The 27232-nt window shown below is 43.3% G+C and overlaps 1 protein-coding gene across 2 annotated transcripts; it reads left to right on the forward strand.

Moving 5' to 3' along the window:
• Positions 1-27045, forward strand: MPP1 (membrane palmitoylated protein 1). 2 transcript variants are annotated; one of them, XM_010352883.2, is made up of 12 exons: positions 1-271; positions 13363-13506; positions 13802-13880; positions 14569-14654; positions 15605-15673; positions 18781-18977; positions 19975-20081; positions 21038-21118; positions 22019-22099; positions 23796-23998; positions 24323-24397; positions 26375-27045. In XM_010352883.2, the coding sequence occupies exons 1-12, from the start codon at positions 170-172 to the stop codon at positions 26549-26551; spliced, it is 1401 nt and encodes a 466-aa protein (XP_010351185.1). In that variant the 5' UTR covers positions 1-169; the 3' UTR covers positions 26552-27045. The 2 variants fall into 2 exon arrangements, with proteins under 2 accessions (XP_010351185.1, XP_030789542.1); XM_030933682.1 differs by lacking the exon at positions 21038-21118.
• Positions 27046-27232: the final 187 nt, after the last annotated feature.

The raw sequence follows: 27232 nt of genomic DNA on the forward strand, positions 1-27232 counted from the left end.
GTGGAGCGTGGGCGGAGCTCCGTCCACGCCCGCCCGGCGCACCGCCTGCGGGGCGGTGACTGGCCCAGCCGCACCGCGTCTCCCCCGGTGTCTGCAGCCCCGCAGGCCCCGGGCCCTCTCATTCCCAGCGCTGCCCTGTCTTGGGTTCCAGTGTTCCAGCTTCTGCGAGATGACGCTCAAGGCGAGCGAGGGCGAGAGTGGGGGCAGCATGCACACGGCGCTCTCCGACCTCTACCTGGAGCACTTGCTGCAGAAGCGTAGTCGGCCAGAGGTGAGCGGGCTCCGCGAGTCCCAAGGGTGCTGGGCCGGGGCTCGGCTATTCATCTCGGGACTTTCCCTGTCCGGGGCCCTGTCCCCGGGGGGACTGACCTTGCGGATCCTGGCCATAGGCCGGAGGCCGCGATAGCCAGCGGGGTGGGGACAAGGCCAGCGCGCGGCCGGGTTCGTACCGGGCTGCTGGTGCGGTGGATCCTTGCCCCCAGCAGTCCTTCTAGTTGGAAATTAGGAGAGACAGCGGCCTGGACAGTGAGCTTATTAAGGTCAAGGAAAACTTCCTCGTGGACGGAAGTCAGAGTAACAGAAAGTCTTTAAGGAACACATCAAGGAGTAGATCTGCCTGGTTGTTGTTGAAGTGCTTGTGTTTGGATCCGCACAAATGATTGTAAAAGCCAGCTTCTGGTTCTAAACAGCTCACTCACTGTTCCTCTTCATTTAGGCAGGTCCCCTTGTGCTGTGGTGCAAAGAGGGTGGCCAGTGTGTATTTGAGGGTGGAACAAGGAATCCAGATTCCAGGGATGGATGGCTGGTAAATAGCTATTAACCTGTGTCCTCAAAGATGCCCTAAGGGTAGGTTGTGCTTATCTGTTGCTGGCAAGTCTCTCCCAAACTCGCTGGTTTACAACACTGAGCATTTTCTTGTCTCTCATAGTTCGTTTTGGTTGGGCCCAGCAAAGTGGTCGTCATTCAGGGTCTGTCAGGTGGGGACACGGCTCACTTACTCATCTGGAGGTTGATGCTGGCTCTCATTTGGAGCCATGAGCCGGAAAATCAACCAGCAGCCTCTCCCTGTGGCTTGGCCTTCCTCACAGCATGCTGGCCAGGTCCCAATGGGAAAATGTCCAGAGAGAACCAGAGAGCCAGGCAGAAGCTTAGAAGTCACAGCATGAACATCCTTCCTAGACTGCAAGGCCTCAATTAATAAATGACTGAAGAGGTGGACATTTGGGATTTAGAGTAACCCTCCGATTTCACAGATGAGAAAACTGAAGATCCCTGCAATGTAAGGCAAACAGTAGAGCTGTAGACTCTTTGAGCTGAGTGGCATTGACTCAAGGAAACAAGTAATGGGCATCAGAACTGAGGCTAGATTTTGTGTCTGCGGAGTCAAAGGTCAGTGTACTTTCTGCTGCGCCGCATTGCCTTTCCTTTATATTCCACTCGGAGTGAGGCATTCACACCTGCGTGTCATTTCAAATCAGGATTGCAACAGCCTGGATTTAAATGAGTGCAGAAATAATACAAGCATGAAAGATGCTATTGTTATACAGATGACAAGACAAAATTACAAGTTCTGTTACTCACTTGGCTGAGCCTCAACTATTTTTTTTAAAATCTCTTTATTTATTTTTGGAAGTCTTATTGAGGTACAGTTAGCATACAGTAGAATTCATGAAATTTAATTGTGCAGTTTGATGACATTTGACAAATGTATACAGTCATGTAATGACAATCACAATCATGACAAAGCATAAACATTTTCAAGGTTCCAGAAAGTTCCCCTGTGGCCCTTGGCAGTCAGTCACTTTCCTCCACCTGGAACCTGGCAACCACTGATCTATCACTATAGATTTGCCTTTTCTGGAATTTTATATAAATAGAATCCTACAGTATGATGTATTTTGTGTCGGGGCTCTTATGTAAACCTATGTGTTCCCTTATGGGCATGCTTGAAAGATTGCCTTTTCGAAAAGAGGCCTTGTCACCACCAGTGTTATGTTGTGGGCACACCCCCAGGGTAAACAGCGTGTTTTGTGGGGCTTTGAGTTTATACTATAATATTGGAGATAGTCTACTAGTTAGCTAATTTGTTTGGTTTTTATTAAAGGATTTGAAGAAGATCAAATAAGAAAACTTACTAAATCCCTGAATGAAATAGCATCAGCTGTGCCAAAGTGAGCATCTGAGGGAGAATCTTCACATGATGAAGTGTGGCTTGACTCCACAAACCTGCAGCTTCTTATTTCTTTAGGTTCACCTTCCCTTTGGGGCTCTTACCAGTCTTTGCTGCAGCACCAAGCTCTGCCTTTCACTTGCTACATGGCTTTGGGCAAGCTGCTGAAGCTCTCTGTACCTTAGGTTTCTCTCCTTTATGAAACTGGCAAGTTTGGAAGGTTGTGGCAACATTTATGTGAGGTAATACTTGACAAGGACCTTGAGCCACACTGGGACATCCAGGGTAATGACCCAGTATCCCCTAGGAGCTGCCTGCCCAGTAGTAGCAGTCAGAAAGTTTTTCTATAGTGGCAAGAGTTGAAGCAGGAAAACCTGTGAGGAAGTTGTTGGCTTCAGTAGAAATTATAAATTATTTTGCTGAAAGTTTCATTAAAGGTGTCACTTTATGGAAAAAGGCTACCGATTCAAAACACAAAGTTTCACTTCCAATTATAATCCACATTTAATACTGAAAAAATATTGTCTAAAGATAATTTTGCAATAGCTTTGAATGTAGCCTGTCTCCCCTATTTAAGTATATCTCCTTCCTTAGATAAACTATTTTTTTTCAATGTGGTCTAGGCAGGTTGATGGAGAAACTAGTTTTATTAGCTCTCTCTGGCCTTGTTCTTCACAGTAGTGCCCATTAATGCACATAAAAGTAGTTGTAACATTCCTGATACTGCTTTCCTCTTTGGGCCTGTTTGAAGCAACACTTTCCCCAGGACCTGAAGCAATAGGTTGAGAATCCCTGAAAATTCACTTGGGCCTATCCCACATCAAAAAAAATCACCTAACAGATAAGTCAGGCTCCAGGCAAATTTCCACTAAGAAAACCTGTTTCTTGGTTCTTAGGGCCATCACATGCAGCATTACTCCCCGCTGGTGGTCATTGAGTGTGACGCAGTTATTTGTTGCCTACTCCAGGTCTGCTGCTGGAACTAGGAGGCAAATAAGGAAGGACACAGGCATAGAAACAAATACAGAGTAGTGTGGTGGTGATGATAGAGGCAGGCGTGGGGCGCTGTGGAGCAAGGAGGGGCACCCAGCACGGTGGGGCTCTTGCATTTCGCAGTACCTAGGCTGTAACTGGCAAGTAGCACTCGGGCAGAGGGAACAGCCTGTGCACAGACACCAAGGTGCATGCCACAGGTGTGGCACCTTCTGCGATGGGAGGAGGTCGAGTCTATGGTGTGCATGATCACTGACTCTGCTTCTGACTAGTTATAATTTCACCTGAGAAAGAACTTTTGCTCCAGACTTGGATCTTGCTGTTTCGTTTGCAAAGGAAATGTTTCTGTTCAAGGTTTTTCTTTTCACAGAACTGATACTGGAAAGTAAAGTGTAATTTTCAAATTATGCAATCCTCTGCCCAGTTTCCCCAGTATGTGGTGTGGTCTCAGCCAGTCTGCCTTTCCTATCCTTCAGTTCCAGGAACTTCATGACTTTTCTTCTGTTCTTTTTTTTTTTTTTTTTTTCTTTTTTGAGACACAGTCTTGCTCTGTCGACCAGGCTGGAGTGCAGTGACATGGTCTCGGCTCACTGTAACCTCTGTCTCCTACTTTCAAACGATTCTCCTGCCTCAGTCTCCCAGCTAGCTGGGATTACAGGCATCTGCCAGCACACCCAGCTAATTTTTGATTTTTAGTAGAGATGAGTTTTCGCCATGTTGGCAGGGCTGGTCACAAACTTCTGATTTCAGGTGATCCACCTGCCTCGGCCTCCCAAAGTGCTGGGATTACAGGTATAAGCCAGCGTCCCTGGCCTTTCATGACTTTTTTTTCAAAACCAGAAGGGCTTAGGATACCTTGTATATAAGAATCTGCTTTTATTGTGGCTAAGTAGATTTGAGTTTCATCATGAACGTTCTATTCTTTTCTAACTCATTTGTTCTCCCTACTCAAGACACTGAAGTATAATAGAATATCAGGAACAGATATTTCAGGTTAAGATCAGTTCCCTTAAATTGGAGTTTGCCAACCTGGGCACTGTTAACATTTTGGGTCTGATAATTCTGTTGTAAAAAGTAATACCTCGCCGCTAAGTTGTGACAATCAAAAATGTCCTGAGACAGTGTCAGGAGGGGAGACAAAATTAGTCGATGCAGAGGTTTTTCTCAGAAGCAGTGAATTGCCTCTAACCTTTCAGCGTTGCTAAAAAAGAACGCTGAGTGTGGAGTGTAGATAGGCAAAAATAAATAGCCATATTTCCAAGATCGGCTGGGGTAGGGGAAGTGACGCCAGAGGAGGGGAAGAGGAACTTTCGTAACGTAGAGTTTTGCTTTTCTTTTTTTCTTTCATATGAAGAAATATACATGAACAAAACTCATAATAGGTTTTCCCTCAAAAGTTATCTTCCTTAGGAGGCCTTTTCTGCTTTATTTTCCTCCTTAGCACCTGTCATCATCTCTGAATATTCTGCACAGTGCAGAGGCAGCCTTTATGTGAGCGACACAGCACCTGCATTCTCTGCTTGTACCTGCACAAACTCCAAAGTCCATGCTTATAGTTTAACTTTTGGAGTCTGAGGCTTACTCATCCTTTAAGCTCAGACAGGTTTCTGAACCATTTCATGTCTTCAAATATTGACCATAGAATGGGGATGAGCATTTGATCTAACGAGTGTTGTTATTTGCACACAGCTCTGGCACTGGTTTAATGGCAGTGTGCGGACTCAGCTCCAGGTGTCTGCAGCCTTGTGTTTCTTCTGTGTGGAACGGTGCTACTTGAGTTTCCTGTTGTTTCCCCACCTCCGTCCCGGCCCCGTGAAAGCAAAAGCCTTTGCATGTGTACTGAGAGCATGGGGTAGATAAAGCTCTTTGGAAAGGGATCTCTAGAGACTTGGCCTTTAGGTTGATGTGTGTGTTCCCAGATGGATTTAGTACCTGAGAAGCAAAGCACCTGGTTAATGTATGATTTTACGGTACCTGCAAGAATATCCTGGCTCTTAGGCCTTCCTCTCTCCCCAGTTCCTCTCATTTGTGGTTAAACATTGCTAATCTTTTTCTAGTACTTCAGAATACCCTTGGCTTTCTCAGTTTCTCTTGTTTTTTTCCCAAAGTGGAATAGGATACTGCCCATGCAAAGAGAGGGAATTTGCGGGCACCTGGGGCCAGGGCTTGCTGGGCAGCTGTCTGGCATCCTCTCGCCGTCTTGGACTTGGCTTTCTAAGTCTCCACGTGGGAGCAGTTGGCAAAGAGCCTAACAGTAGGCTGAGCAAATGTTTGTTCTTTCCTATGTTCACTGTCACTTAATCTAATTGTTTGGATTAGAAAGCCAACTTCAGTTGCCCCTGCTCTATTTACCCCCACCACCACCTGCCCCCCGCCCAGTTTGTTTTTCATCTCTTTTTAAATTCCAACTTCCTTTGAGCAACTGCCTCTGCCCTTTGAACCCTGCAGATGTTTCCTCCACAGGGGCTTTCAGAGCGGCAGGCATTGCCACTCCAGCACTTTGTCTGATTAAAGGCCAGATGCTGCAGAACAAAGGCCAGACATGGAGTCGTGGGTGGGTGTTTATTCCCTGGCTTCTCCTGAATCCCAGCAGTCATCCTTAACAGAGCCACTTCCGCCCTGCCTTGTCACTGGTCAGGGGCAGGCCTGCCATAGCTCTGTGGCCTCCTGTATCCAGTAGAGCTGATGGTGGCTGCTTTGAGGGGATGATGTGGAGGTTGTGAAGTGATCTCTGAGAAATAGAATCTAGTACCTTTGACCTTTATTATTTGTTCAGCATTACTCATGTTACTTACAGTATATGTCTGCATATCTTTTCTCCTATGATACGTCAGTAATGAGGAGACACGTCAGTAATGAGGAGACGTGGGGACTAGTTGAAGGAGTTCTGTAAGATGAAGTCTCAGAGAAGCTGACCCTCCCTTTCTGAGAGTCTCATGAAGACAGAGTGGCTCAGGGACAAGTTGATGGGGGAGAAAATTGTGCTTTGCTTTTGGAAAACTTATTGTTGCAAGTGTGTACTTTAGTTACCACGTTGAAAGTTTCCGTTTTTCTTAGTCATCATTTGCAACTTCTGGGTAAGCGTGATAATGACTCTTAGTCATCGCAAAGAGGAACATCTTGATGGATAAGCACATCTGAAAGACCAACCTTTGGGATAGCAACTCTTGAACTTTTCCAGCTGGAATGTGTTCTGCCTCTACTAAGCTTTGCTGAGTCTTTAATTTAATTTAAAGGCTGGCATGTAAAAAGCAATCACTGTAATAAAGCTGGATAAGAAGAATATAACATAGCTGGGGACGGTGGCTCATGCCTGTAATCCCAGCACTTTGGGAGGCTGAGGCGGGTGGATCACCTGCGGTTGGGAGTTTGAGACCAGCCTGACCAACATGGAGAAACCCCGTCTCTACTAAAAATACAAAACTAACTGGGTGTGGTGGTGCATGCCTGTAATCCCAGCTACTCTGGAGGCTGAGGCAGGAGAATTGATTGAACCCAGGACGCAGAGGTTACAGTGAGCTGAGATCGTGCCATTGCCCTCCAGCCTGGGCAACAAGAGCAAGACTCTGCCTCAAAAAATAAATAAATAAAATAAAATAAAATAAAATTCCTCTAGCCACCACCACAATGAAGATACAGAACTGTTCTATCACCACAAAGACCTCCCTCCTGCTGTCGCTTTATAGTCACACTTGTCCTCCTCCCTACTCCATCCCCGCAACCCCTTGCAGCCACTACTCTGTTCAATGTCTCTATGATTTTGTCATTTCAGGACTGTTATATAAGTGGAATCATATAGTATGTGATGTTTTGAGATAGATTAGCTTGCTTTCAGTCAGGATAATGCCTTTGAGATGGATCCCAAGTTGTTTTACTATCAATAGTGTTTTTTGTTTTAATTGCTGAGAAGTGTTCTGTGGTATGGATGTACCATACTTTAACTGTTCACCTATATTTTGGTTCTTTATAGGTTTTGGCTGTTATAAATAAAGCTGTTATGAGCATTCATGTATAGGCTTTTGAGCGGACATGAATTTCCATTTCTCTAGGTGCCATCCCTGGGTTGTATGGTAGTTGTGTGTTTGGTTTTTTAATAAAGTGTTCAACTATTTTCTAAGGAAGCCATATCACTTACATTCCCACCAGCAATGTATGAGATGCCCAATTACGAGTATTGTCACTATTTTTTATTTCAGATTTCAGCTATTCTGATAGATGTGTAGTGACATATCATTGTTTTTTTAATTTGCATTTCTCCCTGATGGCTAATGATGTTGAATATCTTTTTATATCCTCATTTGCCCTCTTTATATATCCTCTTTGGTGAAATAATCTGTTCATGTTTTTTGCCCATTTTCTAATTAGATTGTTTTTACTGTTGAGTATTGAGTACTCTCTTTTTATATTCTATATACTGGTCTCTTATTGGATATGTGGTTTGTAAATGTTTCTCCCAGTCTGTAGCTTGTTGTATTTTCATAATCTTCACATGGGCTTTCACAGAACAAGAGTTTTTCATTTTGATGTGGTCCAATTTACCAATTTTTCCTTTTATGGATCTTGCTTTTGGTGTCATGTATAGGAACTTTTTGCCTAGCTCTAGATCCTGACAAGTTTCTTCTATTTTTTCCAAAAATATTTTCTAGTTTTGCACTTTACGTGTAAGTCCATATCCGTTTTAGAAGGTAAGGTTCAGGTCAGCATTTCCCTTTTTGGCAATGAGTTTCCAATTGCTGCAGCACCGTTGAGTTGCTTTTGCATCTTTGTTAAAAATCAACTGGGCATATCTCTGTGGGTCTGTTTCTGGGTTCCCTATCCTGTTCCATTGATCTGCATGTCCATACCATGTAGTCTTTATTGAGACTATACTACAGTAAGTTTCAAAACTGTGCAGACTGGGTCTTCCTACTGTCTTGTTTTTCAAAATTGTTTTAGCTTTTCATGGGCCTGTACCTTTCCATCATGTATATGATTTTTAAAGGGTCAAGTCTAGACGTGCTTTTAGTGTAACCTACATGGACCAAGTGAGTGAAAACTCTTGTGTATTAGAAAAATAACACCCCAAGTGTAGGGTGATCGGTAGCCAACACTGGCTTCTGGATGAGGCATCAGTAGGGAATGTGAGAGCTGGGGCCACCTGGAGAGTGGTGCCAGATCTTCCGGTACTTTAAAAAGAAGTTAGAGTCCCCTGATTTTTACTAAACAAAACAGAGACTTGTGGTTGAAATAAAACAGTTTGCAACTTCTGCTTTGGTGGTTACCCTTGGAGCTTTTTCTTTTCTTTTTCTGGAAATAGGGTCTCACTCTGTTGCCCAGGCTAGAGTGCAGTGGTGCTATCATAGCTCACTGCAGCCTTGACCTCCTGGGCTCAAATGATCCTCCTGCTTCAGCCTCACGAGTAGCAAGGACTACAGGCACACGCCACCACACCTGGCTTGGAACTTTAAATTATGCATTCATTCCTTCATTTATTGTCCAACCAATGCAGATACTACTTCTTGAATCCCCACTTTGTAACAGAACAAGATTATAGGCCTCTTCCCTTCGTTTTTTTCTCCCCTTTTTACCTGCCAACTTCCTATCATGTACATGTGTACCTTAATATTGTCATGGTGGTGATATTTACAGTCTGTTATTTGTTTCATGATTTGTTTCTAAGTGAGTTCTAAAAAGTAAAAGTCAGTAAGTGGTTTTTATATTGTTATAACTGGTTGCCGATCCAACATCCCACTTCTCACTTATAGATCCCTGATTTTGTTTGGGATGGCAAGATGGTCAACTAAACTAATCTTCCCAGCCTCTTTTTTAGCTGGGATGGCCGTGTTCCACAGTTCTGGCCAATGAGACAAGAACCACAAGCCTCACTTCTTTTGGGGGTCTCTGAGCCCTGAATCTGTTGTTTTCTGCAGAGGCCACAGTTATCCCCTTGGCTGGTGCCTCCGGTATGCACATTCTAGACTCTCAACTCTCAATAGCTTTCTAGAAGACAGAATGACTCTCCTTGGTCGTTCCTCCATCTGCTTTCTGTCTTCTAGAAAGCTATTGAAATCCTGGCCAGGAGCGGTGGCTCATGCCTGTAACCCCAGTAGATTTGGGAGGCCGAGGCAGGCAGATTACCTGAGGTCAGGAGTTGGAGACCAGCCTGGCCAACATGGTGAAACCCCGTCTCTACTAAAAATACAAAAATTAGCCAGGTATGGTGGCACATGCCTGTGATCCCAGCTACTCTGGAGGCTGAGGCAGGAGAATCGCTGGAACCCGGAAGGTGGAGGTTGCAGTGAGCCAAGATCATGCCACTGCACTCCAGCCTGGGCAACAGAGTGAGACTCTTTCTCAAAAAAAAAAAAAAAAGAAAGAAAAAAGGAAAAGTAAAGAAGAGAAAGAAATCCTTCAACCCTGATGACTTTTGTCAGTTTCTATTTCCCTCCTCCCCTTAAACAGGGTCACGGCTGAGGCAGGACAAGAACCATACAAGTACTTGAACCTGAGTCCCAATCACTTTGGAAACTTCTTTTACTAATTTCTTTTATTAAAGTAGCACAAGCTCATAATACATCATTTGAAAGGTATAACTTGATACACAGTGAAAACAATTTCCTTCTCACCCCATCTTATAGCCACCCAGTTCCTCTCCCTAGGAGCAACCACTGTTTCTTATGTCTCCTTCCAGACATAGTTTATGTATTTTCATTTATTTTATTTTATTTATTTTATTTTTTGAGACAGGGTCTCACTCTGTCACCCAGGCTAGAGTGCAGTGGCATAATCACAGCTCACTGCAGCCTTGACCTCCTGGGCTCAAGCAATCCTTCCGCCTCAGCTTTGCAAGTAGCTAGGATTACAGGTGCATGCCGCCATGCCCGGCTAATTTTTTTATTTTTTGTAGAGACAAGGTTTTACTATGTTGCCTAGGCTTGTCTCAAACTCCTGGGCTCAAGTGATCTTCCCACCTCAGCCTCCCAAAGTGCTGGGATTACAGGTGTGAGCCACTGCGCCTGGCCAGTTTATGGATTTTTAAGCAAATATGAATATAATCATTCTTTCACTGTTTATGATGAAGCTAATATACCCTTCATCACATTGTTATTATTTTTTGCTTAACAGTAAATCTTCAAGATTACCCTCAGAACCTCCTTTTCATACCTGCATGGTGTATCCCAGGTATCATAAGTCAATTTTTTCAATATAAGCATATCTTAGACAATTTTGTTATAACAGCAATGGCATATGACTTGGTATCATGTGAGTTTTTTGAAGTTCTAGTTGCTAGACAAGGCAGTTTCTCTTTCTCAGTACTTCCCTCATTGAGGTCACCTGATAGTGAACATTACTTCAAACCTCACCATGTTGTGTTTTTTTGTTTGTTTGTTTTTGTTTTTTTTTCTGAGACAGGGTCTTCCTCTGTTGCCCAGGTTGGAGTGTAGTGGTATGATCATGGCTCACTGCTGCCTCCAACTCCTGAGCTCAAGCAATCCTCCTGCGTCAGCCTCCCGAGTAGCTGGGACCACAGGCTTGCACCACCACACTCAGCTAATTTTAAAATTTCTTATAGAGGCAGGAGTTTCACCATGTTGCCCAGGCTGGTCTCAAATTCCTGGGCTTAAGCGATCTCCCCACCTTGGCCCCCCAAAGTGCTGGGATTACAGGTGTTAACCACTGCACCTGGCCCAAACCTCACCATCTTATCAAAGTTTCTACTTAGAAATTAGAGTCCCTTAGAAATGATGTAAGCCTCTACTCCAGACTTCCTTGTCTCTCGTCTTCTAGTCCTTTTCTAGGCTTTGGGCAGGCCAGTGGACACTGCTCAGGAATACATGTATTCCCTTCTAGGGACCCTTCTCCTTCCCCACACAGTGAGTGGCACACTCCTCACAGCTCTGCCTATTGGGAAGATCTTCCCTCCCTACTGTTTTGAGGGTCACCTCTGGGTATGACTGGAATGCAGCTATCCCCTATTTTCAGCAGGCCCTTCCATAAGTCCACTTCAGGCATATACCTCCTCCTCCTCCTCCTCCAGGTGGCTATATTATTTTTGATTTAATATTTCATGTGGGGTGGGAAGGGAGCGTTTTCAGAGGTTTCCATAGTTTTTCCCGATTGTGATTGCTCTTACCCCAGGCCCTGGGCTTCTTAGACATTTACGGATCAGTAAGATGAGGAAAGACCAGCAAAGCAAACTGAGAAGGAGCGTTTTAAGGAGAAGAGAGCAATCACCTGTGAGTGGCCCACCATGTTGTGGTGTGGCAGTAGCCACTCATTCCCATTGATGTGCCACAGTTTATCCATCTACTGTTGATGGACTTTTGGGGTATTTTCAGGTTTGGGCTTTTAAGAATAGTGTTGTTCTGGAAAGGGCACACCACTACTTTCCTGGAATTCCTGCCAAAAATGCAAAATCCCAATCTAATCTTTAAAAAACATCAGATGATAAACCCAAACTGAGAGACATCTACAAAATAACAGGTGTGTACTATTCAAGTGTCAAGGTCATGAAAGAAGAAGAAATTTTCCAAATTAAGGAAGAGTAAGGAAATGTGAAAAATGCATGATTGGATTCTGGGACCAAAAAGTCCCAGATTGGATTCTGTACTGGGGAAGGAATATATAGCTATAAAGGACATTCTTGAAAGGGTTGGCAAAATTTAAATATGAACTGAGGACCAGATGACAATATTGTGTCAATGTTAAATTTTCAGTTTTGAAAATGCTCGTTCCTAACATATAGAGACACTTACGGGTAAAGGAAAATAAAGTCTTCACATTAAGCTCAAATGGTTCAAAAATTAAATTTTATAATATTTTTAAAGGGTACTGGCTGCTCTTGGAATGGCGCCAAAAAGATGAAAGAATTTTATAGTAACACCCACAGAGCCACACCTCCTAGATTCTACAATTAACATGTTGCTATGCTTGCTTTACCACATTTCTATCCAAAAACTGCCCATCTGTCCACCTTTTTTTTCCTGGTATTTCAAAATAATTTTCAGATATCAGAGCACTTTACCCCTGAAAGCTTCAGCATGCATGTCATTGGCTTGAGTTCAGGATTTGTTTATGGTTCTTTTCATCCTGTTATTAAGTTGTAAGAGTTCTTTATGTGTTCTAGATACAAATCCTTTGTCAAATGTAAATATTGCAAATTTTTATTCTCAGGCTGTGTCATAGCTGTCTAGTTTCTTATGTAAGATGTTTTATGTTTTGATGAGAAGGTTTGAGTTTGATGAAGTCAACTGTTTGCTTGTATGATGATTGCTCCCTGTGTCTTGTCTACTAAACCTATGCTCATCTCAGTAGAGTTTTTTGATGAATAGACTTCTTACTTTTAAAGTGTTTGTCTTTTTAGTTTTCATTTTATACTTGGGACCTTTTATGACATTTATTGTACAGACCATTTTTCCCCGCTGCACTGCAGTGTCACCTGACTATAAATGTGTGGCTCTGTTTTTGCACTTTCTGTTCCGTTACATTGGCCTTTTGTCTTTCTTCTTACCACAGTGCCTTAAATTACTTTAGATTTATAATGAAGAGGTCTTGCTGCCTGGTAGAGTAACTCATTTAGCTTTGTTGTCTTTGAGATTAGGGGAAGGAGTCACAGTGGCAATGTATTATTGTCATCACCGTGTTTCAGGGCCCAGTCCTAAGCACCTAATTCTACAGGTAGAAGTCCTTTGTAGCCTAAGAGGTGATTCATGAGAAACTGATGTTAACCTGAATTACCTTTACTGCTGTGTGACTGAGAGCATCAGGTTGTTCAAGGAAATACAGAGGAGAAGGGGACATGCCAGAAACCCTTGGAGCCTGAGGTGCTGCAGGATTCAGAATCTTTCTAATTTTGTTATATATTATGTAATCCCCCAAGCAGGATCCAGGGGAGCACCATGTAAATCAAGGCACATTAATATTTCTGCAGCAACCTAGATAAACATGTCTGCTTTATTTATTTTTAGAGACAGGGTCTCGCTCTGTTGCCCTGGGACTATAGCTGGGATTACAGGTGCACACTACTACACTTGGCTAACATGTCTATTAAGTTGGAGAAATAAAGCTTACAAACAGCTTCATGTCAATTCAAATAAGAATGAGGCCAAACTTATGAAATAAGTTTTCAGAGCCTCTTGAATGTTAGAATTGCAGATAGTGGACTGACTGTGGGCCTTGCTCCTGATTTCATACATTGCTTTGTTGTTTTGACTTGACAGGCTGTATCGCATCCATTGAATACTGTGACCGAGGACATGTACACCAACGGGTCTCCTGCCCCAGGTAGCCCTGCCCAAGTCAAGGGACAGGAGGTGCGGAAAGTGCGACTCATACAGATTGAGAAGGTCACAGAAGAGCCCATGGTAATCCCTCGTCCTATTGTTGCCCACCAGTTACTCTCTACGCCATGAGTCACTGGGTCAGAAGAGTCAGTGCAGGAGGCTGCTCATGGAGTTAGGGAATTGGCCAACCCCAATATTGTCTTTTCATCCTCATCTCAAATTCCTCCTCAAAGCAGGCTTCATGCGTGTTCTAGCTGAGGACTATCCTGGGTATAAACGGAAAATGCTTTTCCTGAGAAACTGCCGTAAGTTATTTCTAAAATAATCTCAGAAAGACCTTAAAATAAAGCTTATCATGCTATTGTCTTTATTTCAGGGAATCACTCTGAAGCTGAATGAAAAACAGTCCTGTACGGTGGCCCGAATTCTTCATGGTGGCATGATCCATAGACAAGGTACTCTGTGGGAGCTCTGGGTGGGGTTTTATTCAGGGATTAATAATTTACTCCCTGTTCAGTGGTGTGGGGCATGAAGCTTACAGTCCTCCAAACTGGTAGCATTTTTGTGAGTGTGCCAAGAGACTTTTTGCGGCTTAATAACAGGCTCTGTAGAATCACTACAAGATAAGATCTCTATGTGAATTGCCCAGTGCGACCATCTCTCTATCTCACACCTATTTATACCAATATTTTTCTAGTAAGTTAATATTTGAGCAATTGCCACATGCCACCCATCGCATTAGACTCGGAAAGGACAGTACCATTTGGTAGCATTTTGGGGTTTGAGCTAAACAACAAAGAAACATGGAGCTTGCTGGTGAAAGAGGAGCTTGCTGAGTTCTTTGCCTTGCTTTGTTATTCTTTTTAGTATATACATCTGTGTCGTAGTCTGGAGTCAGTAGCCACTCTAGTTCCAGGAATTTGAGGACAAGGTGTTTTACTGTGCTGTTGGACTACTGAGGCCAAGGAGGATGAGACCATCTTAAACTGTCAAGTCAAATGTTTTCAATCCTGAGTATTTGACACAATCTGTTTCATAACATGCTGTAAATCCTGGTTTCTCTTCTGTGGTATCTTGAGTTACATCGACAGCTCCTGTTTGAACTTTTGTTCTTTTGTGGATTGATTTTTCATTTCATGGCAGGCTCTCTTCACGTGGGGGATGAGATCCTAGAAATCAATGGCACAAATGTGACTAATCATTCAGTGGATCAGCTGCAGAAGGCAATGGTGGGTATTTTCTATGCTAGATGAAGACCTTCCATTGTCTCCATAAGTGCTGATCCACATTGGTATCAGTGACCTCATCTTTCTGTCAAAGTATTTGTACCTTCTTGAGGGGGCTCTTTTCACTGCTAGTCTTTATTTTGTGTAAGAAATGATAATTTTCTGCCTTTATTTCGTAAAATTCTAAAGCACGGCAAATAACCCGGAGCATCAATCTGGTATTCCACGAAGTAAAGCAAGTTGTAATGTGTATAGTAGAATCCCATTTTTGTTAAAAACAAACAATACATATGTATGTATATGTATAATGTATGTAAATATTTGTAATGCTTTTATTGGTATGGGGAAAGGCTTGGATATATATGTGCCGTAGTTCATTTTTAGGAACTTCTTTGGGACTTTTTGGGGAGGAAAAGTTTTTATTTATTTATTTATTTATTTTTTGAGATGGAGTTTCGCTCTGTCACCCAGGCTGGAGTGCAATGGCGCGATCTCGGCTCACTGCAACCTCCGCTTCCTGGGTTCAAGCGATTCTCCTGCCTCATCCTCCCGAGTAGCTGGGATTACAGGTGCCCACCATCACACCTGGCTAATTTTTGTATTTTTAGTAGAGATGGGGTTTCACCATGTTGGCCAGGCTAGTCTCGAACTCCTGATCTCAGACGATGCACCCACCTCAGCCTCCCAAAGAGCTGGGGTTACAACAGGCGTAAGCCACCGTGCCCAGCTCGGAAAAGTCTTTAATTAGCTTTTCTTTGTTATTCTTTGCATGTCTTCATATTGTTATGCTGCTTTATGGGGCACATGACACTTTCGTATTAAAGGAGGAATTGTCCTACAAAATCTCCAAATGTAAAGATGGTTGTTGGGGGAAAAAACCTGGGACTTTGAATGAATGATCACATCATTCAACTGAGTTTTCTGTACAATGTTATGTCCATTTTTTTAAATAGAAAGAAACCAAAGGAGTGATCTCATTAAAAGTAATTCCCAACCAGCAAAGCCGTCTTCCTGCACTACAGGTGGGTGGCACCATTTTCTCTGTTGTCATGATGGCAGGAGTTGGGCCATTTGTCTTGTATTCTTTGAAATTTGATTATAAGGGATGCGAGTCTAACTTTAAGTTCTAAGTATCTCACAAGTGTGTAGCTGCTTGGCCCAGGGTCCCATTATTCCCTGCCTGGTATAAAATACAGGAGCTCATTCCCCTTTCCTCAAGGGAGAACATAGTGATGACAGTAGTAGAGAATGAATGAGCCTTTGCTGCTAGTGGTCAGGTAGGAAGGGAGAGGGTAATCTTATTCTATAGATGGTAAGGAATCAATACAACTCCAAGAGGAAAATGGGTAAAGGGAATGAAGAGATCATTCACAGGATGAAAACTATAAATGAGCGTTGAACATATGAAAAAAATATTTTATCTTACCTGTCATCAAAGAAATGCAAATTGAAATATGCATGGGACACCAGTTTTCACCAAGCAAATTGGCAAATAACTTTTAAAATAGCAATAATAAAGCCCTGTGATTGATAGTGGCAAAGTAAAGAAAGAAAGAAGATAGATAGAACCTGTTGAGCACTCATTGACAGTTTACTGAGGATCTACCATGTACAAAGTACTGTGCTAGAACATGGAGGTGACATAAAGAGAAATGGTTCCCAGTTTGCACACAGCTCATCAGCCAGTAGAGGAATAGATTGGACAGGGCCATGGCAAGTCAATGTGGAAGAAGGAGATATTTAAAAGAATACATCTGAAGTTTCTATTGCAGGTTACTTGTAGTATGATGGTATAATTTTCTTAAGTAAACTTTTAAATTGAAGTTTTGGCATATATGGGTATATATTCAACAAAGGGCACACATCACAAGTATAAAACTGGATGAATTTTCACAAACTGAATACACCCATGCAACCAGCACCCAGCTCAAGAAACAGAATATGCCAGCAGCCTAAGACCGCCACCCCCAGCCCCGCCATGCCTGTTTCCTCAAGGCCCACCATAACCCTGACTTAGAACAGCAGGGATGAGTTTTGCTCCTTTTTGAAATGTATTAACATTGAATTATACAGTATGAATTCTTTGGTGTCTCATTTTATTCACTCAGTATTATGTTTATGGGAATCGCCTATATTGCTTCATTCTCATTCATTCATTGTATGAACATGCTACAATTTATTCTGTCAGCTTTTTTGGTCTTACCTAGTGCTGCCATTAACCAAACAGGATCTAATTCAGCAATACAAGAAGATTTACTGCCTGAAGGGCAATGAATTCACCACGTTAACAGAAAAATGGAGAAAAATCATACGATTTTTGTGCATGTGTTTTGTGCATACATCTATGCCTTTTTTTTGAGAGTAGAATTGCCAGGTTGTAGGATATGTGTGTCTTTATCTTTAGATGATATTGCCAAATAGTATTCCAAAGTAGCTGAACTGTGTTACATCCCCAGCTGCACAGTATGACGGTTCTGGTTATTCTATATTCTCACCAATACTTACCATTGTCTGATTTGTTTGGTTTTTTTTTTTCACCCTTTGGCCATCCTGATGGTGGTATCACATTGTGATTCTAAAAATTCTCTAATGACTAGTGAGGGTAAACTCCTTTTTATTTTTTATTTTTTATTTTTTTATTTTTTATTTTTTATTTTTTTGAGACGGAGTCTTGCTCTGTCGCCCAGGCTGGAGTGCAGTGGCCAGATCTCAGCTCACTGCAAGCTCCGCCTCCCGGGTTCACGCCATTCTCCTGCCTCAGCCTCCCGAGTAGCTGGGACTACAGGCGCCCGCCAGGTCGCCCGGCTAGTTTTTTGTATTTTTTTAGTAGAGACGGGGTTTCACCATGTTAGCCAGGATGGTCTTGATCTCCTGACCTCGTGATCCGCCCGTCTCGGCCTCCCAAAGTGCTGGGATTACAGGCTTGAGCCACCGCGCCCGGCCTGTAAACTCCTTTTTATATGTTTTTTTTCCACTTGGGTATCCTCTTTCGTAAGATACCAATTCAAGGCTTTTCACTGATTTATAGGAGTTCCTCATATATTCTGGATAAGAGTCCTTTGTCATATGCATCTCAAGTATGTTCTCTTCTTCTGTGGCTTATTTTCTTCATGGTTCCTGTTAATGACTAGAAACTCTTAATTTTAATGAAATTCAATCTACCACTTTTTTTCTGATCAGCACTTTTTATGTCTTGTTTTAAAAGTTTTTACTTACTACAAGGTTAAGAAGATATTCTCCTATGTTTTCTTCTAAATGCTTACTTGTTTGATTTTTCACATTTGGATCCACAACCCATCTGGGATTGATTGTTTTACATATTGTAAGGTAAGAGGTCAAGATTCCAGTTTTTCCATATGGATACCAATTGAACCAGTATCATTTACTGTACACCAGCACTTTTGTCATGAATAATATTTACAGGCCTATTTATTCTTTTCCATTGTACTGTTTGTTTATCCCTATGCCAAACCTGCATGTCAATTTGGATAAAAGAGGCATCTGCACCATATCTCAATGGAAGTGATGATAGCAGGCATTTTTGTTTATTTTTCCATCTTAAAGGGAAAGCTGGCCAGGTGTGGTGGCTCACGCCTGTAATCCTAGCACTTTGGGAGGCCAAGGCAGGTGGATTGTTTGAGCCCAGGAGTTCGAGACCAACCTGGGTAACATAGCAAGACCCATGTCCTTGAAAAAAAGGGGGTAAAGCTTTTAATCTTTCCCTGAGAAGTATGGCGCTGGATGTCGGGTTTTCTCACAATAAAGAACCTCCCTTCTATTCCAAGTTTACTAAGAATTTTAATCTTGAATGGGTTTTGAATGTTATAGGCTTTTTCTGCATCTATTGAGGGGATCATATGATCTTCTTCCATTTTTATGTTAATGTGGTGAATTTATTGGCCTTCAGGTAGTAAACCTTCTTATATTGCTGAACTAGATCCTGTTTGGGTGTGATTTATTATACTTTTTATACATAGCTAAATTTGACTTGCTAATATTTTGTTTGGCGTTTTTACATCTCTGTTGCAGAGAGAAATTGTAAGATTCTTGTCAGATTTGTGTATCTTGACCCAGTTTGTTTACAGCAGGACACGCTCTGATGCTGCCGTTCCTTTTGCCTTCTTTTTAGATGTTCATGAGAGCGCAGTTTGACTATGATCCCAAAAAGGACAATCTGATCCCTTGCAAGGAGGCGGGACTGAAGTTTGCTACTGGGGACATTATCCAGATTATCAACAAGGATGACAGCAATTGGTGGCAGGGACGGGTGGAAGGCTCCTCCAAGGAGTCAGCAGGATTGATCCCTTCCCCTGAACTGCAGGAATGGTGAGCCATTTTTGTGCAGGCGGAAGGGCCATGTGCCTGCCACAAATAATTTAGCTTCAGAAAATCTGTCATTTTGTTTGTAGTTTCTGTTTCTCGACCGAGGAGACCTCCTAGATTTCCTGGCATAATGGGTGGGGGAGGGTTAAGCATGAGTTGATAAGCTGGGCTGAGAGGCAACTACGGGCAAGGGAGCCCAAATAGCTCTTCATTCCTATGTGGGCCTCTTGCTTCCTTAAACGTTTTCCCCATAGTTACAAAGCACGTGACAGTGCTGGGATGGAGCCCTCCCTGGTCTCCTATCTCCCAAGCTAGTGCGCTTCTACCAGCCATACTGTTTCTGGGATTTCCTTGGAGTCCTGCAGAAAACAGTCACATTTAAGTATGTGTCCTTTAGGCACATTTCTGGTACATAGAAGAAATAATTCCTGTCCCCGAGTCAGATTGCTCACAGAAAAATTCACAAAACAGTTCCAACTGATAACATATCCAACATTGAACCTCCCTCTGCCTGTGCAAAATTACCCCAGTGTAAAGATTACAACCCTTGTGGGGTTGACATTGAATAGAAATATTAGAATCTATTACATGTAGTAATACAAGTTATTGTTTTGTGAAGCAGTTGTTTTAGATATATATATGTGGGGTGTGTGTATGTGTTTTGTTTATAGATGTATGTGTAATACTGGCTTGCAATGTACAGTGTATTTCTTAGAGTGAGGTAGGGTCATAAAGGTCTAGACCAAAGAAAGCACGTTGTTTGTGCGTTGTGTCCAGAATGTGCTGACAGGTACTGGATGACACAGACTCAAGGGGCCAGGTCCCTGACTGAGGGCAGGGCACAGTGCAAGATGCACCAAACAGCGTATGGGGCGCTTTGCACACATTATGTCCCACTGTAACGGACACTCAGAGAGTGAAGGGGATTAGGAAATGAGTGACGGGGGGGTATGAGGGGAGGGGGAGGAAAGCTGACTCCTTGATTGTCTTTTCCTACCAGGCGAGTGGCAAGTATGGCTCAGTCAGCTCCTAGCGAAGCCCCGAGCTGCAGTCCCTTTGGGAAGAAGAAGAAGTACAAAGACAAGTATCTGGCCAAGCACAGCTCGAGTAAGCTTTCTGAGCCTTCTTGCCCCAGGCTCCTGGCAGCATTCGTGTGCTGCCCAGTCTCTGTAACCAGCAGAAAAGGGGAGGTGGTGCAGTGTGCAGCGGAAGGCGCATTCTACATAAAGCATATCATTTCTTCTGGTTTCTTTTTATTGAATCCATCTTCACAAGCTTGCCGCAGTCAGACCAGTGGATGTAAAGGAGGACTAGTGGTCTGCCCACACCTACTCATCACCCCACCCCTCACACAGAGGTAGATGTGGCCAGAACATCTGTGGTGGGAGAGGAGAAGTGGGGCAAGAACACAGGCCAGAGGGAGAGGCCAGGACCAGGTCATAGGAGCTTCGTGCACCCTCCCTAGCGTTTTCAATTTTGTACTACAGACTGTAGAGCTAGTGAAGGGTTTTGAGCAGAGAATTCACACGGTCAGCTTTCCATCTGCATTTCTCTTTCTGAGATGTCACATGCACACCACCAGCCAGGGAATGATCGTGGCAGTCTTGGGTTGTGAGCAGGTGAGGGGGTGGAGAGTCAGGATGACACCAGGTCTCCATCTTGAGCAGCTGGGTCAATAGCAGCACTATCTTCTAAGATAAGGGACATTCAGGCAGAACAGAGATAGCATTGGCATTCTTCAGCTCTAAGTGCCAAGGGAACATCTGATACTGAAACTATAGAGAAGAGATGAGGACAGGAGACAAGAAAAGTTGGCTCAGAAAGATAGAGCAAGGAGGAAGAGAGGGTCCAAAAGTTAGATCAACTCCTTTGCTCAAAATTCCCTCACCACACTAAAAATACAGTCCAAAGTCCTTCCTTCACACCAACCTCCCTGGCCTCATCTCTAGTCACTTCCTCCCCTGCTTGTTGAGACATCGTGAGGTTCTTTCCCACTTCAGAGTGTGGAACACCGTTCTTCCCAGCTCTGGAAATGAACACTGCTTGGTTTTCTTTGTCTCTAGTTTTTGATCAGTTGGATGTTGTTTCCTACGAGGAAGTCGTTCGGCTCCCTGCATTCAAGAGGAAGACCCTGGTGCTGATCGGTATCTTCTCATTGCCCCATTTGCACATTTCTGTCTTTATTTTCCTGCCTGCATCATGTGCCCACCCCAAAAAAAGGCAGTGAGGAAGAAAATAAGTGAGGTCTCTTGGGTTCTCCACATAGAGCAGGTGTAAGGAATTTTCTGAATCCTCACATGCACCCCATCTGGGTCCACCTCACAAGTGAAACTAAACCTTTTAAGTTTCTCTACTATTTAGCAATGAATTCTTTTTGGTTAGGTTTCATGCTGGCAGGTCCGAAACAAGGTTTTGCTCTTTGTTCATCTGTCCGCTGGCAGTGATATGCTTTTTAAAGCAAATATGTTGGAGTGCTTCGCTAGCATTTTGTTAGTATTCTGAGCTGTCAGTCATCCATATTAGCCTTGGAAGCTCACCTCCCCCAAGCAGTGACTCTGACCTGAAACAGAGTAAGTCCTTGCTTCAAACCCAGGTATGTAGGCTTTGCCTCTGGCAGGCTGCTCACCTTCCTGTCTTTAGAGTTGAAACTTTAGTTGGTTAGAGGATCTACATTAAGGTTTTGGTAAAATTTCTAGTAAAAACACTGGCTTAAATTCAGTTCCATTAATTTTGAAGAAATTTTAGAAAATAACCAGAAAGCCTCATGTGTTCGCTGGCTCCTCTGCAGAAGTGACAGTTACATTCTGAGTCCCAACCCTTAGTCCTCAGAAAGGGCCTTCTCCCCGAAATGGAAAAAAGGACCTGAAGCCCCTTGGTGGCCCCAAATCTTCTGACAGCTTAAAGACCCTGACCCCAGCCCACATGGAACCCGAACTCATGTTCACCTGTTGGCAGCTTTGAGTGCCGAGAGAGGAAAATCTGTATCTTATCCCCCATCCCTGCTCCTCTCCCCGCTTTCCAAAAGATGTTCTCTCTCTACACAGGAGCCAGTGGGGTGGGTCGCAGCCACATTAAGAATGCCCTGCTCAGCCAGAATCCGGAGAAGTTTGTGTACCCTGCCCCATGTAAGTAGCTCATAGGCACTGTGGAGGGGAGGTGGCAGGCTGAAGGACAGGGCATCAGTAGCACTTTTTACCACTCTCCATCTGAAATACCATAGTGTTATTTTATTTTTTTAATTATTTTATTTTAAATGTTTGATTATTTAAACAAAATATGGAAAGATAAAAATTTGTGCCCACAATTCCTCCACCTAACAGAATAACTGTTTTCTTCTTGTTATTCGTGCTGTTTGTCTACATAACAGAAGCTATAGTAAACATTTTATACTCCCTTAAAAATTACTAAGTATTAAAGTTTATACATATAACTTTGTCATTTTACTTTTTAAACATTTTCTCATGTTCCCCGGCAATTTGCCTAATTCTCTTTGAGGATGGTTTTATAGTCCACTGAGTGGATGTCCTTGGTGGATATCCTTAGCTATCCCACTCTTGATATTCAGGCTGCCTCTCATTTTCATGGAATGTCTTCTAAATCAAAGCAGTGCCTAGGAAAGGCCCAAACTATCTCAACAGCAGTCCTAGATACGGAGAAGAGTAGCGCCAGTGATCAGGTGAATTTGATAACTCTTCCATTCCCAGAAGTGATGCTGCATGGTATAGTTGTGTATGTTCCCAGAAAGAAATACAGTCATTCCTTGCTTAATATTGTCAATAGGCTCTTCGAAGACTGTGACTTTAAGTGAAATGACATATAACAAGAAACAGTTTTTTTTTACTCATCAACAATACAATGAAATGAAGTTGAACTAAACTGTGTTATTCAAGGACCAACTGCATGTGATTTCACTTAAAGTCACATTTTCTAAGAACCTACTGATAATAATATTAAGTGAGGAATTACTGTACTGCTAAGCAAAATAGAAAACCAGATTCTAAACCTCATATTAGTTTTTTTTTTTTTTTATTCTTTCTTCATTTTGCTTTTTTACACATGGATCATTGAGAGTTGTCTCCTTGCCGGAGGGACGTAGACTTATTCCAGGTTCGCATTAGGAGCAGAAAGCAAATGGCCCCAGGAGTGAGTGGGGAAGCAGAAATAACCAGTACAGGCTCCTCCTTCAAGAGAATCACATGTGGTTGTAGATTGAGGAGAAGGGGCCAGGTGAGAGACAAGTGTGATCTGGAAGGCAAAGTAGACAGTCAATGGAAGATGGAAAGAGGGGAGGTTGGGAGGATTGTGTTTCAAACTACAATATCTGGAGCATATTTTACTGATTAGACAATTTATATGAGTAATAGAAAATAGTCCAACTTTTAACAACATGAGTTGAGAGTAAACCAAAGTACTCTTCTTTCCAAGTCATGAAAAGGAAACCTTAAATATATTTCCAAGAAATCCTGAGCATAGTCTATAGATCTGTTTTAAAAATATTTTCCGCTGTTTTCATTTCTGAGTTTCAATATTCCTAGATTTGGAAGTTTGAGAGATGTAACTTCATCTAGGGAAAATGATAATAGGAATTTTCTATGTTAGGCTTTGCCCCTTAAAAATTGAATGTGTCCTGGGCAGATGGAGGGATTTCCTGGTGTACATCACTTTCGAGCATCAGCTCTTCAGGAGGCCATGGGAGGAACCCCTGTATTAAAGTCAATGCACCAAAGGCAGCTAGGGTTTCAATACAGACAACCATGGTCCAAGCCCCCATGAAAGGGTGAGGACCTGGAGTTTGTCAGGGATTTGGGCTCTTGTACACAGATACAACACGGCCGCCAAGGAAGAGTGAGGAAGATGGGAAGGAGTACCACTTTATCTCAACAGAGGAGATGACAAGGAACATCTCTGCCAATGAGTTCTTGGAGTTTGGCAGCTACCAAGGCAACATGTTTGGCACCAAATTTGAAACAGTGCACCAGATTCATAAGCAAGACAAGATTGCCATCCTTGACATTGAGCCCCAGGTGGGTAGGCACGGAAGGGCAGGGACGGATGGGCTCAGCCACACAAGGGATGGCAAAGAGAGTGCTGAAAAAGATAGTGCTCCTTGGGAATCTTCTGGGGGCTCAGGATTGCTTCAGCACTTTTAATGGGGTCAGCCTGGAACAAGAACAGTAGTACTGGGAAAGATGGAAAGTAGTATTGGGGTAAAGCTCAAAGCTGCTTATTTAGAAGGAATCCATTATGACAGCTATGTAGGTTTTTTGTTTTGTTTTGTTTTTTGTTTTCACTTTCCTTGTCTTCCTTCCTCCCCTTCTTTTTTTTTTTTTTTTTTTTTTTTTTTCTAGACCCTGAAAATTGTTCGGACAGCAGAACTTTCACCTTTCATTGTATTCATTGCACCTACTGACCAGGGCACTCAGGTGAGGAGAGGTTGTGCGGGTTGGGTAGGAATTCACTTTCTCTGGGCCTGCCCAGACTAGGACCTCAGTCCAGGTCGTTGGCCAGAGTGCTGGCTGGAGGTCACAGCTGCAGCTGGGCTTCTTCCTCCAGGACCAAGAAGCCAAAGGGCATGCACATTCATTCGAGCTCTTAAACCACTAGCTAGGCCGGTGCCCGTGACAGGTAATGGGGACAAAACAAACCAGGCCCAGTCATTGTCCTGGAGGCACACAGTTCCAGGGGTAGAGATGGACAGTTGGGCAGATCCTGATACTGGTGGGATGCAGGCTCTGGCAGGGGAAGCTGTGATGGACAGAGGTGGCACTGAACCTGCCCTGGGGTGCAGTATGGCTGTGAGGAAAGACAGAGGGGCCAGGAATATATTGAAAAGCCTACCCTGCTCCTCTGCCCAGCCCTACCCATGCACTTTGCTACACTGTGCTTTTTCATTGAACAATGGACACCTTTCCCTATCAGGGTGTGAGGAACTATTTTTCTCAATAGCTGCATGGTCTTCTACTGCATGCATGTGTAATTACTTAACCATTCACCTGTTGATGGCCATTTGGGTTGCTTTCAAACACTGATTATAAAGAATACTGCAATCAGTAGCCCTGTGCATATAGCATATGTGTGCAAATATATCTGTAGGAAAAACTCCAAGTAGGATCACTGGGTCCAAGAGCACACGCACTTAGAATTTGGACAGGGACTGCCAAATTACACTCCTTTAGGATTTATAGTCCCTCCAAGCACCTGTGAGAGTGCTTGTTTCTCTTTGCCTGTAGCATGTTGTCTTTTCTTTTTTTGCCAGGCTACTGGCGGGGAAAATGGTATCTCATTCTTTTTTACTAAAAGAGATGATTGGGTACTTTTTCATATGAAGAGCAATTTGTATTGCCTTTTCTGAGAATTATCTGGTCATGTCCTTAGCTCATTTTTCTGCTGAGTTTATAGGAAGTCTGTATTAGGGTAATTAGCCCTTTGTAATATCAGCTGCAATTTTTTTTCCCAATTTGGCATGTCTTTTTGCTATGGAGACATTTTTACTTTTATGTAGTTACATTTGTCTTTCATGGCTGCTTGGTTTTAGGTCAAAGAAAGAGTCGTGAGATATATACACACACATTTTAAATTTTGTTTTTTGTAGAAATGGGGTCTCACTGTGTTGTCCAGGCTGGTCTTGAACTCCTGTGCTCAAGCAATCATCTTGCCTCGGCCTTCCAAAGTGCTGGGATTACAGGTGTGCTCTGGGATTAGAAATCACCTTTATCTGACTGGGTGCAGTGGCTCGCGCCTGTAATCCCAGCACTTTGAGAGGCCGAGGTGGGCAGATCACCTGAGGTCCGAAGTTCGAGACCAGCCTGGCCAACATGGCAAAACCCTGCCTCTACTAAAAATACAAAAATTAGCCAGATGTGGTGGCGCATGCCTGTAGTCCCAGCTACTCGGGAGACTGAGGCACAAGAATTGCTTGAACCCGGGAGGCGGAGGTTGCAGTGAGCCAAGATTGTGCCACTGTACTCCAGCCTGGGCCATAGCGCAAGACTCTGTCTCAAAACAAAACAAAACAAAATCACCTTTATCTTTGTTTTGCAAAGCTCTTTATCTTTGTTTTGTATTGCAGCTCTGGTGGTTGTTGAAATGGCTCTTCCATGTTCAAAGGGCATTAATGGGAGATGCTGGTGAAGTCCATGCTGTCTCTGCATAGCTATTGGTTCTCCAGAGGGCTCTGATTAGTCAGGGTTAGCTTGAGATCCTCTGAGAATTGCCATGGTCTTCTGAGATTGCCTCTTCATGCCCTATATTAACATTCTTTCACAATGTCTTCCAAGTTTGACTCTTCAAGTATGATGCACAGCTGAGCAACGCTAACAATTGCTCTTTAAAATCTGTCACTGGCCTCTCTGGGCTGGGGGTGGTGCAGCTTGCTTCATCTGTGGCTTTCTTCTTTGCAGACAGAAGCCCTGCAGCAGCTGCAGAAGGACTCTGAGGCCATCCGCAGCCAGTACGCTCACTACTTTGACCTCTCACTGGTCAATAATAGCGTTGATGAAACCCTTAAGAAATTACAAGAAGCCTTCGACCAAGCGTGCAGTTCTCCACAGTGGGTACCTGTCTCCTGGGTTTACTAAGCTTATAGAATGGGGGAACCCACTGTATGCCCCTCTCCAGCATTTGGAACTCCCTTGCTTTAAGACAAACAGGGCTGCTCCAACTAGTTTTGTGTCAGCTTCCAGCTCTCTGCAGCTATCCTAATTAAGCCAGTAGGGTTCAGTCTTCTTGCTCAGGCTCCTGAAGGGTTGGGATTTGATTTTCCTGATAGATGGGGCCCCAGTAATCTGGATTTCAAAAGGATTTCTAGAAATTGGGGGTAAGCAGTACTACCAAAACGTAACTGCTAATCAAGGATGATGCACAGCAAAAGCCAACGACCCCATCCCTCTAAAGCCTGCCCTCCTTTGCCTTCAACTGTATATGCTGGGTATCTCGTTTGTCTTTTTATTGTGGAGAAACCGTTTTTAACTGCAACTTTCTATAATGCCAAAATGACACATCTGTGCAATAGAATGATGTCTGCTCTAGGAAAACCTTCAAAAGCAATAAAAATGCTGTGTTAAAATGCCAATGGCCTTGTAACTCTGGGTTTCCACACAAAGAAATGTGGTCCATTTCACTTACGCTCCTGGACAACGGCATTAACACAAGATGCCTCTCTTGTGTTCAGATGGGATGCAGATGATAAACACCAGTGCCCTGGAAGAATCCCCATTCTCTGTGCCCCCACTGCAGGTCTCTACTGGCTAGTGCCCATG

The sequence above is a fragment of the Rhinopithecus roxellana genome, chromosome 7 (assembly GCF_007565055.1).
Source record: "Rhinopithecus roxellana isolate Shanxi Qingling chromosome 7, ASM756505v1, whole genome shotgun sequence".
NCBI lineage: Eukaryota > Metazoa > Chordata > Mammalia > Primates > Cercopithecidae > Rhinopithecus > Rhinopithecus roxellana.

Bases quoted from the DNA above. Each gene is read 5' to 3' on its own strand.
- MPP1 (XM_010352883.2), top strand. From the start codon at position 170: ATGACGCTCAAGGCGAGCGAGGGCGAGAGTGGGGGCAGCATGCACACG. The intron at 14,655-15,604 runs GTGGGTATTTTC...TTTTTTAAATAG, and splicing joins ATCAGCTGCAGAAGGCAATG to AAAGAAACCAAAGGAGTGAT. The intron at 23,999-24,322 runs GTGGGTAGGCAC...TTTTTTTTCTAG, and splicing joins TCCTTGACATTGAGCCCCAG to ACCCTGAAAATTGTTCGGAC.